At 39.0% G+C, this 14,711-nt stretch overlaps 1 protein-coding gene across 2 annotated transcripts in view; it reads left to right on the top strand.

Annotated features, from left to right (window-relative positions):
* Positions 1–1,767, top strand: part of AEBP2 (AE binding protein 2) — a 120,927-nt gene extending 119,160 nt beyond the window's left edge. For both annotated transcript variants that reach the window (XM_053558131.1, XM_053558130.1), the window contains exon 9: positions 202–1,767. In XM_053558131.1, the coding sequence (XP_053414106.1) occupies positions 202–247 (46 nt within the window). In that variant the 3' untranslated portion in view covers positions 248–1,767. The remainder of the gene's footprint in view (positions 1–201) is intronic.
* Positions 1,768–14,711: the final 12,944 nt, after the last annotated feature.

The following is a 14,711-nucleotide window of genomic DNA, read 5'->3' as shown; positions in this document are numbered from 1 at the left end:
TGTAGTTTACATTGGAAAAAACCAATTACAACATGTGCCCTTATAAATACCAAAAGCACTGTAAGGATATTTGTCTTGACAGTGTGTATTGATTTGAAGTCATATTAAGGAATATTTAGACAATGAAAAATATCAAGAGATAATTTACCTTTCAATTATGATAAATAGATGTGATTGGTTGCCATTTGTGTTCTTTTGCAGAACTCTGATAAGACAAGTGTTCAATTTGTATTTAACCAAACAGTGAACGACATTTGCAATCAACTAAAAATTCGTCTATCGAATTAGGGCTGAAAATTACTGTTAAAGAGTGTTGCAGTATGTCTCGTGGCTCCCTTTTCAGGACTAGGGTTTTCTCATGGAGTACAGTATGTTAATATTTACCTATATAATCTGTTAACGGTTTTTGAAAAACCTCTCTTTGAAATTATTTGAGTAATCTTTCCATACTTTCATTTAACCTGTATGACTCTAATTTTTTTCCGAGGAAAGCATTTGGTTTTTGGCTTGTTTTTTCTTAATGTAAGAAAAATTGTATTTTTTTTAAAAGTATCTTCAAACTGAATCCTTTATGCACCAAAGTTGGTTTTGAAAAGAAAAATAAAATCACTTTCTTGCTTGGTAAGCAAGAAGCCATATGGATTTTTTTTAACTTACAGAAATGGAAATATGTGTAACTTGTTAGTATTGTATCAAACAAATGTTGCATAGAGATAATAGAACATCGCTTGTAAATAATTCAGCAGATTTGTAATATATTTTTATATTTTGAAAATGTACTGTAGATGTTTTTCTAGAGGCATGAAAGTTAAATGTATATATTATGGTAGAAATAATATTGAAGGATATTGTAATTCACTAGTGCTGCCAGAGGAATTGTTAATAAAGCACCTTCTTTAACAATAAATGTCTTTTGCAGACTTAAGGGACTATGTACTACTGTTAATATCTATACGAACAAACACATTGAACATCCTTCCAGAAAGTCTTTGAGGGAGGACCTATACCCATAATAGAATTATGGCACTCATTTCTGACAGTGATCGTGAAATCAATTATTTCCTTACTGTTGGAAGGACATATTTTAAAGTATGTGGTTATATGCAGTCAAACTGCAGAAAATACTCCTGATTGAGGAGTTTTCACTTTACTACAGTGATATAAAAACCAGCAGTTTTTACACTAAATTTTTTAAGAAAGAATAGACAAAAATATAAAATTAAACCTTTGGTTCCAAAATGGGAAAGGTTCCATAATACATAAATCATTTCTCATTTGCTTTAAAAAACTAAAAAATAAAAATTATAGGAGGCTTTATTCATTAACAATGGGGTAAAGAGCTATATACATGAAATGAATCTTATAAAATTAAATGAAGTGCAAATAGAAGCACTGCTATTATAAGACATTCTGGAATGGTTGTTTAATAAGGGTCTTATCCATATGATCTGTAGCAAATGTGATTTATTTTTAAAAAGAAAAGAAAAGCAGTGTGTTTTCTTACTATTTTTTTGTTTTCTTTTGCTTAAGCACTTCATCAATTGCTTTATTCTGTATCTGCAAAGTAATCTGCAATCTCCTTTGTTCTTTTTAAAATTTGATTTGTTATAAAATTGCCAAATAGAAGTGTTTCAGATATATAGTTTGTACCTGTATTTTTATTTTATTGTCCCATTTTCTTGTAAGTCATTCTTAATTGACCGATGATTGTAGACCTTGCTTGAGTATTTTTTCTAATAAAACAAAGCAAATCACATTTAGCTTCAAGTAACAATTCAATTAAACTTTAAAATGACATCTGAAAATATTCACATAATATTTTCTTTAGAACACAGTGAATAAATTAATTTTTTCATTATAGAGAAATACTTAGATGTCAAAGCCAAATTTCATGATTATCGATTAACCTCTGAGTACTCACTCACTCATGATCCTTTTGCTGCTTTTCTGACTTTGATACAGTTGGTTCTATACTATTGATCAATACACCAAAAAGAACATGTAATTAAAATGAGCTCATTTTCTAGCTTGTCTGTATACATATATACACATATACTCAATTAAGATTGGGAAATACGTATGGAAATTTTAATTTGTGATGGTCATTTATTAATATCTACCCATCTACTATATTGTTCCCCCATCCTCACATATATTTGTAATAGGACAGTTGAAATCATCAGTCTCTTTAGTCTCAGTTTATGTATAGTTCAGCATTGCACAAACTATGGTCCACAGGTATGCCATTTATATGTTGTCTGTGATTGCTCTCTCCCTAGCAAAGTTGAGTAGAGAGGTCTTACGGCCTGCAAGCCCAAAATTTTTACAACAGGTTGAGCATCCCTGTTGGATTTTTGGAACTGAAAATCCCCTGTTGGATTTTTGGAACTGAAAATCCAAAATGCTCTGAAGTTCAAAAAAAAAAATTTTTTTTTTTCTTCTGTAGAGACAGAGTCTCACTTTATGGCCGTTGGTAGAGTGCCGTGGCCTCACACAGCTCACAGCAACCTCCAACTCCTGGGCTTAAGCGATTCTCTTGCCTCAGCCTCCCGAGTAGCTGGGACTACAGGTGCCCGCCACAACGCCCGGCTATTTTTTTTTTTTTGGTTGCAGTTTAGCCGGGGCCGGGTTTGAACCCGCCACTCTCGGTATATGGGGCCGGCGCCCTACTCACTGAGCCACAGGCGCCGCCCCATTTTTTGTTATCTTTAGAGATAGTCTTACTGTATTGCCCAGCTAGCCTCACACTCCTAACCTCAGGCAATTCTGCCTCAGCCTGAAGAGTATGAGCCACTGTGTCCAGCACAAAATTGTTTGACCACTGGCCGGCCACAAATGGAAATTACACACCTGATCTCATATGACAGGTTGTAGTGAAAACTTTGTTTCATTCACAGAATTATTAAAAATACTGTATCAAATTGTTTACAGCCTGTGTGTATGAGTGTATATGGAATACAAATGAATACTGTTTAGACTTGTGTCTTATCCCCCAGATAGCTCATTTTACGTATACATATAGATGTTCCAAAATCTAAAACATTTCCTGCCCAGGCACTTCAGGTATGGGACACTCAACCTGTACCTGGTCCTTTAAGAAACAGTTGGCTATGTTATAAAATTTTTAGAAAAATAAATAGACCACACAGTTTGCATTTTAATATGATAATGTTGATCTTGGTAATAACCCAGTACATTAACTTTCAGTGAAAACTGTTTAATATGCTTTACAGTAAATATTTCCACAATAGGTACCTGCAACAAATGGTGCTTTTGGGGAACATTTACATTGGATTTCTTAAGACTAATAGTTATTGATAGTCTACTGTTTTCACCATTTGTGTTTTTGTATTTTGTTTTATTAAATAGGACTAAATGAGATTTCGTAAATCAGATTATGTTGAAACCATAAGGCCAATCTACTTTAAAAGAATCTTGAAGTGGAAAATATTGTAAAATTTAAAGTTGTTTATTTTTCTAATAAACTTACTTTTTCATATATAATTTTTTCCTAAAATGGACACATATTACTTCTGACTTTCAGATGAAAGGAAATTAAGATAGACAGTAATTATCTCTTAGTACATATTTTAAGATTTGTTTTACTCATTGAAAGCATTGATAATCATGTCAATAAACCTTTGGCTTTAAAGCTTTTTTCTCTTTCAGACATTAATAAAATGTTTAAAATATGCAAATACTCTTAGAAAGAGAATTTGCCGCAGTTGTTTTAAAGCATTTTTTGTTTGCTGTTTGACTTCTTTCCATAATTAATGTTTAACAAAGTGTTAGGTTTTGAATAAAGTATAAAAATGGGAAAATGTGATTGAAGTATTACAAATGTTTGATGGAGGGGCTTTCTATTTAGTAACAAATTTTTAAAAAAAAGCCAAAGCCTTTAATAGACCTGCGTAAGTTCTCTAAAAGGCAAATTCTTAGTTTATGTAGATTATTAATACAAAAAATTGGTGTGTTTATCTGTAATAAGACCTGCAAAGAGAACAGCTTATATGTAGTCTCTTTATAAAGAAGGCATTAAAGCATGTGTTATTTGTAAAAAATGTTTTTTCTTTTTTTTTTTTTTTTTTGAGACAGTCTCACTCAGTCACCCTGGGGTTGAGTGCTATGGCATGACAGCTCACAACAACCTCCAACTCCTGGGCTCAAGTGATTCTCCTGCCTCCGCCTCCCAAGTAGCTGGGACTACAGGCGCCTGCCACAATGCCCGGCTACTTTTTGGTTGCAGCCATCATTGTTTGGCGGGCCTAGGCTGGATTCCATCCCGGCAGCTCAGGTGTATGTGGCTGGCGCCTTAGCCACTTGAGCCACAGGCACCGAGCCAGAAAAATTTTTAATTATTTACATAGCCAAATTTCTTGAATCAAGTTTGCATGGTATATATAACACACAATTATGTTAATCTGAAAATTACAGAGAACTTGCAGGTTAGAGCAAGAATTGCAGCCTAGATTTTTCTTTTCTAGGTCACTATTCTTTCTACCATACCACATGGTTTCTCACATTGTGAGAGCACAGGTGTACATTGTGTTACCTCTATAAAGCTGTGTTCAGTGTTTCTCCACTGCCAGGCCCTGGCATGATCATAGGCCATGAGATAGTCTCTAAAATGTTGGTTATTATAAATGACTACTTGTTTTGGCATGATATTTTGGAGAATTATGGTGATAAAACGTGAGTAGGGTTTAAGAGAGATTCTATGATAATGTAAGGCACCTTTCCATAGAGCCTTTTTTTTTTTTTTGAGGCAGAGTCTTACTGTGTCACCCTCAGTAGAGTGCTGTAGTGTCACAGCTCACAGCAACCTCCAACTCTTGGGCTGAAGCGATTCTCTTGCCTCCACCTCCCAAGTAGCTGGGACTACAGGCACCCACCACAATGCCCGGCTATTTTTTGTTATAGTTGTCATTGTTGGTTAGCTGGCCCAGCCTGGGTTCGAACCCGCCACCTTTGGTGTATGCAGCTGGCGTCATAACCACTGTGCTACAGGCACTGCCTCCATAGAATCTTTTAAAGTGAACTGTGAGCCCAGTGCAGTGGCTCATTCTTGTAATCCTAGCACTCTGAGAGTCTGAGGCAGGAGAATCTCCTGAGGTCAAGAATTCAAGATATGTCTGAGCAAGAAAAGACCCTATTTCTACCAAAAGTAGAAAAAATTAGGTGTGGTGAAATATGGATATTGTCCTAGCTACTTGGAGGTTGGGGAAGGAAGATTGCTCAAGCTCAAGAGTTGTAGGTTGTAGTGGGCCATGATGACACCACTACACTCCAGCAGGGACAATAGAGTTAATATTCAGTTTCAAAAACAAGTGAACCATGCATTAGTTTGTCTACACATTCTCAACATAAAGGATTATTAAAGTTATATCTTTACGCAGTTGTAATCAATTTGATTAATTTCATTTAGAATACTTGTTTTTCTCAGAGCTGTTTTTTAGGGGGAAAAAGGACCTTAATTGTATTTATGATATGTATAACATTTTTAATTAACACAATTTTCAAGGAGTAACTCTGTTTTAGGTTTCCTTCAGTGTTTTGTCTTGGTTCAGAGCATTGCCCCCTTCAGAGGACTTTTTCCCCCCTCTTCTATGTAGTATGTTTATATTCTTCTGCTAAACCTACCTTTTATAAATCTTAACAGATTTACCATAAAATTGTCATATGTTTCTGTCAAAACTTTCACAGACATGTTTGGATATGTAATGGGTCTTGTGTGTGCATAAGATTACTACATTTTAGGGGAGGCTTTTTCTTTTCTTTTTTTAGACAGATTCTCACTATGTTGCCTTCAGTAGAGTGCTGTGATGTCACAGCTCACAGCAACCTCCAATACTTGAGCTTAAGCGATTCTCTTGCTTCAGCCTCCCAAGTAGCTGGGACTACAGGTGTCCACCACTACATGTTATTTTTTTTGTTGCAGGTGTCATTGTTAATTTTAGCTGGCCTGGGCTAGGCTCAAACCTGCCAGCCCGGTGTATGTGGCTGGCACCCTAACCACTGAGCTATGGGCACCAAGCCAGTGGTGGTAGGCTTTTCCTTTTTAGAAAAATAGGAAGTTTTAGAGGGACAGTGTATAGCTAGGGAATAGTAATACATTGTAAAACCGTGGAAGTTTACTCTGGAGAGCTGAGCCCAGTGCAAGGAGGTCATCTAGACATCACTAAACATTGCAGGAGAATGGATCATAAGATTGTCTAGCTTGTATCCATCTGAATTTCATAAATTAATAGGTAGCCTACTTGGTTCTCTTTTTATTTTATTTTATTTTTCGTTTTTTTGAGACAGCGTCTTCACTTGGTCACCCTCCATAGAGTTTCCTGGTGTCATAGCTCAAAGCAACCTGAAACTCTTGAGCTCAAGAGATCCTCTTACCTCAGCCTCCCTAGTAGCTGGGACAACAGGCACTGACTACCACATCTGGCTATTTTTAGAGACAGGGTCTCACCTTTGCTCTGGCTGGTCTTTAACTCCTGAGCTCAAGCAATCCACCTGCCTCGGCCTCCCAGAGTGCTAGGATTATAGGCGTGAGACACTGTGCCCAGCCTTAGTTACCCTTTTAATAGCATAATAAATGTCAATGTTTGTAAAAGATGACTTATTTAAGTTTTTCTGTCTCTTCTATCCATATATATTCTTCCCCATATCGTCTGAACAATGAGGTTCTTAAATGTAATCTTGAGAACAGTCAGCAGTTTGTTAATTTGTCCTGAAGGTCAATAGTATTTTTAAAAATGACTTTTCATAATTGCCAAATTGAAGAAATTAATAGTATAGAAAATAGATATAAAAGTGAAAGTTTTTTTTGAGGGGGAGACTGAGTCTCACTTGTTCGTCCTCGGTAGAGTGCTATGGCGTCATAGCTCACAACAACCTTGTACTCTTGAGCTTAAGTGATTCTGTTGCCTCACCCTCTCAAGTAGCTGAGACTATTGGTGCCCGCCACAACGACCAGCTGTTTTTTAAAGAGATGGGTCTTGCTCAAGTTGGCTTGAACTTGAACTTGTGAGCAGTCTCCCCCACCTCCACTTCCAAGAGTGCTGGGATTACAGGTGTAAGCCTCTGTGCCTGGCAAAGTGAAAGTTGTTACTGTCACCTAACCACACTTCCTTGGGCTCCTGATTAATATTTTGTTGAATCCTTCCAAAACATTACTTTGGTGCTTGTTTTTAAATTGTTCCACACTGAGTTTTATCATTTGACCTTTTTTTTTGTCAAGGATGTTCACATAAATCTTAGTCTTTTTTGTAGCAATGTGTCTTGTACCATCAGTTATTTAACTGATCCCTAATGGTATTGTTTACTACAGATTTTCTGTCAGACAAGTTATACAGTAGCATCTTGAAAATGCACTTTGAGCAATATTTGTATAGTGTAATTTTTTGTGTTGTGTCCATTTTAAGTTTTGATACTGCCAAAAAGTTTTCCTAAAAAGGTGGTATCAACATAACTTCCCATCAACTGAGTGTGATACTCCTTCCCAACATCGTATAAATACTTAACTATTATTATTTAAATTTTGGTCAACCTCAGGTGGAAAAATGATGTACTGGTTAAAAGTATGAGTTTAATTCTCAGTTGAACTGACTTTGTGATTTTGGCCAAGTTACAGTTAAGCTTTCTGTATTTTAGTTGGTTAAACTAGTGCAATATTACTAGGAATGCCATGAGGTTAAAATGAGGTATACAGTCATTTTATTGAAATAGCATAGCTTCAAGACTGCAATCTCGGTCTTTCATTTTCACTTGGAACCCCTTCAAAAAATCCCTCCACTGTAGGGTCTATTTTTGTCATTGAAGGAAATCTCATGCAGGTTTTTTAGTTTTTCTGATTATTCGTGGGTAATGAAAAGGCCTCCAATCAGTTGAAGTCACAGAAATCTCAATGTTCACGTTAATAGTTTTCCTAAGTATCTTTTAATGCATTGAAGTTGTACAGTTCAGTGAGTTTTGACGGATGTGTCTGTAATCGTTAACACAAGATGCACAGTGTCTCCATTAGCCCATCCTTTCCATACCCCGCCCTTGTTAGCTGCTCATCTGCTCTGTCACTACAGGTGGGAATTATAAAATATATACTCTTTTGGTGTCTGGTTTCTTTCATAACTGACTTTGAAGTGCCTCAACAAATACTGTAAATAAATATAAATATCTACATTTTCTCTAGTAATATTGAATATATTTTTTTCTGTATTTTTTGGCTATTTGAAGTACGTATTGGAGACACTAAAAATTATCTGAACTGTGACTTCAGATTACTCTTCGAAGACTTAGTATGGGGTGTCACTCTGCTTAGGCTGGTCCTAAGCAATCCACCTGCTTTGGCCTCTCAGAGTGCTAGGGTTACAGGCGTGAGCCAGTGCCTGGCCTAGAACAAGTATTTCTTGGAAAACAACCTGTTGCTGTTTTACTAGCAGTGTCATTTGAAGTTAGCTTTTAGTCGTCAAATTAATAAAAACCATAATAATAGCAAAATCTTACAGATGTTACAAATGCATTTAAAGATGTTCCAAAAGGGTGATCCTCAGACTTTACCCAAATGGAATAAAGTGAAGTATACATAGAAAAATGTGCTCACTCAGTGCCAGGCACCTGTGCAGGGCAAGGCACTGCTCTGCTTGGCTGCAGAGCCAGCAGAGAACAAAGACACTCGATCTCATGGACCCCAGAATTTGAGCAGATGAGGAATGACGGACAATAATGTAAATGGGTGAAATTATACAGTGTGTCGTGCGGAGATGATGTGGAGAAGAATAAGTAGAGTGGTTGGTAAGGCCTTACCGAACAAGGCCTGAAGGAGCTGAGTCTGCACAGGTAACCGAGGGAAGCCAGCATTAAAATATGTGTTCGGTTCTTTTCTGGCTTGATTCCAGGCACTGGAGATGCTGTGTGAAACAAAACATTTAGAAAATTATTCACCTTTTAGGTTGACATTTCATCATGCTTGGCATATTGTAAGGCTGAAGTTGATGTGAAAAACTTTTGTTGTGGCAGCACCCGTAGCTCAGTGGGTAGGGTGCCAGCCACATACACCAAGGCTGGCAAGTTTCGCACCTGGCCTGGGCCAGCTAAAAGAACAATGATAACTGCAACAGCAACAAAACAGTAGCCGGGCGTTGTGGTGGGCGCCTGTGGTCCCAGCTACTTGGGAGGCTGAGGCAAGACAATCTCCAGGGTGACAGCTTGAGACTATCTCAACAACAACAGAAAAAGACTTGTCTTCTAGGCAATGGAAAACTATTGGAGGGTTTTGAACTGAGAAAAGTGCTGATCCGAATTATGTTTTCAAAGGATTACTGTACTACTTTGAGAATTAGCTACACTGGAGCAAAGGCAGAAGCGGGAAGAACAGTTAAAAGTTTATTAAAAAATCTGGCTTCAGCCAGGCGTCGTGGTGGGCACCTGTAGTCCCAGCTATTTGGGAGACTGAGGCAAGAAAATCACTTAAGCCCAGGAGTTTGAGGTTGCTGTGAGCTGTAACGCCACAGCACTCTACTAAGGGCGACAAGTGAGACTGTCTCAAAAAACAAAAACTGGCTTGAACCAGAATGGGTGGTGGAAAAAAGCAGTTGGGTTTTGCTGTGAACCTAAAACTGCTGTGAAAAATAAAGTCTATTTTTAAAAACAATGTGGTTGGAATTCATTTCCAGGTAGATTTGTTGATAGGTTAGATGTAGTATGAGAGAGAGTCAAGGCTGACCCCAGGGACTGCTGGTAGGATAGAACTGCTATGAAATAGTGATGGGAAAGAAAACATTGTGGAGATGCTTTTGGGAAGAGTGAATTTAGGAATTAAGCTTTGAATGTTTCATATTTAAGATGCTTATTAGAGATCCAATTGGGGATGTCATGAGTCAGAGAGGGATTTATAACGGAAATGATAACAAGTAGAAGTAATTTTTTTGAAATTTATGTTAAACATTCATAAAGGTAAGTTTTATCATTTTCATCTCCAGTGAAGAAATCATAAACTGCTGTGAGTTGGGGCGTGAGCAAGACTAAGACTCTGCACGTTTTTTAAATAAGCAGCAAGCTGCAGGGATTCAACCTAAGACCTAGTAGAAATATTCTCTTTGATGGGCATATCAGCTGCCAGATGAGGGTGACAAGGAGTTGTTGCTTCGTGGTTGCTGGTGATTAAAAATTTCGGAACAGAAAGACAACTGCTTAGCCTTTATTTCTTATGTACCAAACTTCAATTTAAATCAATAAATTCATTTAGTTATAGTGTATGATAAGTAGTCAATATCGTTGTCATTGGAATAATAAAACACCAAATGTCAGAGTCGGTTGACTACTTAAGATCTATTAACTCCTTTAATCATCATGAAAACTCTGTGAGGCTGGTATTTTCTCTCTCTCCTTTTTTAAAAGAGAGACAGAGTTTCACTTAATCGCCCTGGCCGTGGCATCACAGCCCCGCAATTTTTTTGTTGTTGCAGTTTGGCCGGGGCTGGGCTTGAACCTGCCACTCTTGGTGTATGGGGTTGGTGCCCTACACACTGAGCCATAGGTGCTGCCCCTTTTTTGGGGAGGGTGGAGACAGTCTATGTCACCCTCTGTAGAGTACTGTGACATCACAGCTCATGGCAACCTCAAACTCTTGGGCTTACATGATTCTCTTGCCTCAGCCTCCCAAGTAGCTGGGACTACAGGCACCTGTCACAATGCCTGGCTATTTTTTGTTGAAGTTGTCGTTTAGTTGGCCTGGGCTGGGTTCGAACCTGCTACCCTTTGTGTATGTGGCTGGCACTGTAACCCCTGTGGTTCGGGCGCCAAGCGTAGCAAAGGCTGGTATTCTCTTGTCCCCATTTTATGGTGGAAAAAACCAGCAGAGAGGTGAAGTGACATTCTTGAGATCACATTGGGAAAAGTCTCTTGGAAGAGTTTGCAAATGATATCTCTGAGCGTGAGACTTAGCAACATGTAGGACAAGGTGAAATTTGCCAGAAGAAAACTATGTGGGAAGGAAAACGAAGTTTACTACAATTTTGTAAATATTTAGTGCCCAGCATGTATGGGGTACTTCAAATAAAAATGAGTAAGGTGTTCACTCATCACAGATTTGAGCACAGGGAGAGCATGGTGTCTTCAGGGTGATTTCTGTGCGGCGCCAAGTGCCACGCTGGAGGTGTGCCGGGAGCAACGTGGAACCACAAAGAATACTCGACAAACTCCGGAGCATTGGGGCAGGCTCCTCTCCAAGGAGAACTCGGTTACCTTCCAAAAAATATGTGGGACTTAGTGATGGAAAATGAAGGGAAAGGTGGAGGGAGCTCTGTGCCACAGAGGGGACCAGCCTCGTGTCTAGGGGGAGGCTGAGAGTGGTGGGAGCTAAGTTTGAAGAGGTGGGGAGCACCAGCAGTCAAGAGCCTTGTTTTCCAGGCCTCAAAGCATGGGCTTTATTTGAAAATTTATGGGGAGCCCTTTAAAGTAAGGGAACAGATATGCTGTGCCTAGGAGAGTGTTGATGGGAGGACTAGTTAGTCCAAAGACTGCTCCTCTGCCTTGCTCTCCGTTGAGGGAAAAATATGAAAAGGAAGTTTTCAAGCACTTACAAATTTGACTGAAAAGTAATTTTTCAACATTTGAAAATATTAGAATTTATTATTGGAGAAATATTTTCTTATTTCTTAGTTCTCCAATCTGCTATCTAGTAAATCCAAGTTGCTTTGAGGTAAGGTGAGGGGCTACCTTGTTACCTTATCTTATAAAGGTACTGAGCTTTGTAGCTCCCTGTTGGTCTAGTTGTGCAAATACATGGGCTTTTGTTGTTTGTTTTAAATGTGGAATGTAGAAGTTCTAGAATAACAAGAATACAATAAATTGTCCTTTCTCTTTTCTTTTTTAAAAAAAAATTTTTTTTTTTTGGTTGCCCTGGGTGGAGTGCCATGGTGTCATACACTGCTCACAGCAACCTCAAAGTCTTGGCCTTGAGCAGTCCTCTTGCCTCAGCCTCCTGAGTAGCTGGGACCACAGGCCCCGGCCATAACATCTGGCTATTTTTAAAGATGGCTTACTCATGCTTGTGCTGAGATCATGGGTATGAGTCACTGTGCCTGGCCCTATTTTATCTTTGTAGGAACTAAAACATTGAAAAAAGAAAATCCATAGAACACTTAAAAAAAAAGTCTTGCCTTTATGGTATGTCATATTCAAACTGGTGTATAGCTCTGGCATGCATGTATTTTCATATCGGGGAAAAATAGTTTTGTTAACATGGGACAAAGTCAAAATTATATTTTTCTTTCAGCATTCTGTTTTATTTTGTGACATTGTGTAAATTACATAGGAAGTTGGCAACGGGATATTTCTTGAACTAGAGAATGACATTTGGCTTAGAAAAGTTAGATTTTTTTTTTTTTGGAGACAGAGTCTCACTATGTTGCCCTCGGTAGAGTGCTGTGACCTCCCAACTCACAGCAACCTCAAACTCTTGGGCTTAAGTGATTCTCTTGTCTCAGCCTCCCATGTAGCTGGGACTACAGGCACCTGCCAGAATGCTCAGCTAATTTTGGTTGCAGTTGTCATTGTTTACCTGGCCTGGGCTGGGTTCGAACCCATCTACCTTCCTGTATGTGGCTGGTGCCCTACCTGCTGTGCTACAGGCGCCTCCACGTTAGATGTTTATTGTTTGTAAGGAAATTTGAACGAAAGACAGAGCCTCAAGCTGTCGCCCTGCATAGAGTGCTGTGGCATCACAGCTCACAGCAACCTCTATCTCCTGGGCTCAAGTGATTGTCCTGCCTCAGCCTCCCAAGTAGCTGGGCCTATAGGCACCTGCCACAATGCCCGGCTATTTATTGGTCGCAGCCATCGTTGTTTGGCGGGCCTGGGCCGGATTCGAACCCGCCAGTTCAGGTGTATGTGGCTGGCACCTTAGCTGCTTGAGCCACAGGCGCGGAACCTGGAATTTTATCTTTGCTAGAAAAGAAGGCAAAAGTAAAATCCAGAGATGAATCATTATAACAGATACATATGAACAAAGCACTTCCTGTGGCTGGGATAGTATTGGCAGCTTTGCCTCAGATACTTTCCTGTTAAGATTGGAGATTAAAGTACTTCTAGAAGCGACTCTCTAGGATAGTTTCATTCGTCCTTTGGAGACAATAAATAACTGATCTCTTACCTTTTTGCCCTCCTCCCCATTCAAAAAGGTGAAGCAAGATAATAATTAAAAAGTAGTAAAAGTAAGACAGGAAAAATTTAAAATTAACACATAGCTAGGTGATTTCTACAAAATGCATGCTCTTAAATTTTATACATTTCTTATAGGTTGGCTATAAACTCATTAGCTTTAATTTATGAAGGAGCGAAAGTGCTGGACAGTGGGCTAGACGAATTTGCGTATCTTCACATTTAATCCTTACAGTTTATGTATGAAAGGTGGGTTTTGCTTTTTTTTTTTTCCTTTGAGATAGGCTCTTGCTGTGTCACCCAGCCTGGAGTGGAGGGGCCTGATCATAGCTCACTGTAACCTCCTGTTTAAATGATCTTTAAACCTCAGCTTCCCCAGTACTTAGGAATATCATGCTTGTTTTTTTTTTTTTTTCTTAAAGAAATGGGAGTCTTAGCTCAGTAAGTAGGGCACTGGCCACATGCTGGTGCGTTCAAGCCCTGTCCCAGGCCTGCTAAACAACAATGACAACTTTCTACCAAAAAATAGCCAGGTGTTGTGGCGGGCACCTTTAGTCCCCTACTTGGGAGGCTGAGGCAAGAGAACTGCTTAAGCTCAAGAGTTTGAGGTTGCTGTGAGCTATGATGTCACAGCTCTCTACCGGGGGCAACATAGTGAGACTCTGTCTCAAAAAAAAAAGAAAAAAAAAAAAAGGGAGTCCTGCTGTGTTCCCTAGGCTAGCCTAGAACCCCTGGCTTCAAGCTGCCCTCTCTTCTTGGCCTCCCAAAGTGCTGGGATTATAGGCGGGAACCACTGCACCCAGTTTTACTGTGTTTTCTTTTTTTGAGCCAGAGTCTCAGTTTGTCGCCCTCAGTAGAGTGCTGTGGAGTGATATCTCACAGCAACCTCAAACTCTTTGGCTCAAGAGATATCCTCTTGCCTCAGCCTTCCAAGTAGCTGGGACTACAGGCACCCGCCACAACGCCCAGCTATTTTTTGTTGCAGTTGTCGTTTTAGCTGGCTCAGGCCTGGTTTGAATCCACCAACCTCAGCGTATGTGGCTGGCGCCATAACCACTTTGCTACGGGTGCCAAGCCGATTTTTTGCCTTTGATTCTCTGCAGTGTGAATGTGATAGGCCTGATGCAAATTTTTTGACATTTATCCTGCTATGTGCTTTCTGTCTGAGCTTCCTGGGTCTGTGGTTTGCTGTCTGATGTTAATTTTAGGAAACTCTCAGTCATTATTGCTTTGAAGAATTTTTTCTGTTGCCATTTCTCTTCTTTTAGTATTCCCATCGTGCCTTTTTAAACTGTCGCCCACTTCTGAGATAGTCTGGATTTTTTTCTTTTCTCTTTTCGCAGGAGTGGTTGTGTGTTCTCTTTGCTTTTCAGTTTCGGAGGATTCTGTTGCGATACCTTCAGGCTCAGAGATTGTTTCCTCATCCATCAAGGGCATTCTTTATTTTTGTTACAGTGCTTTTGATTAATAGTATTTCTTTTCTTTTTGATTCTTCTTTTGAATTTCTTTTTGTTTTTCTCTCAGCTGCACGTTTTCCAAGTGAGTTCCCCTTTGAAGCA

Source organism: Nycticebus coucang, chromosome 12, assembly GCF_027406575.1.
Source record: "Nycticebus coucang isolate mNycCou1 chromosome 12, mNycCou1.pri, whole genome shotgun sequence".
Taxonomy (NCBI): Eukaryota; Metazoa; Chordata; class Mammalia; order Primates; family Lorisidae; genus Nycticebus; species Nycticebus coucang.
This window is presented reverse-complemented; position numbering and strand designations above follow the sequence as displayed.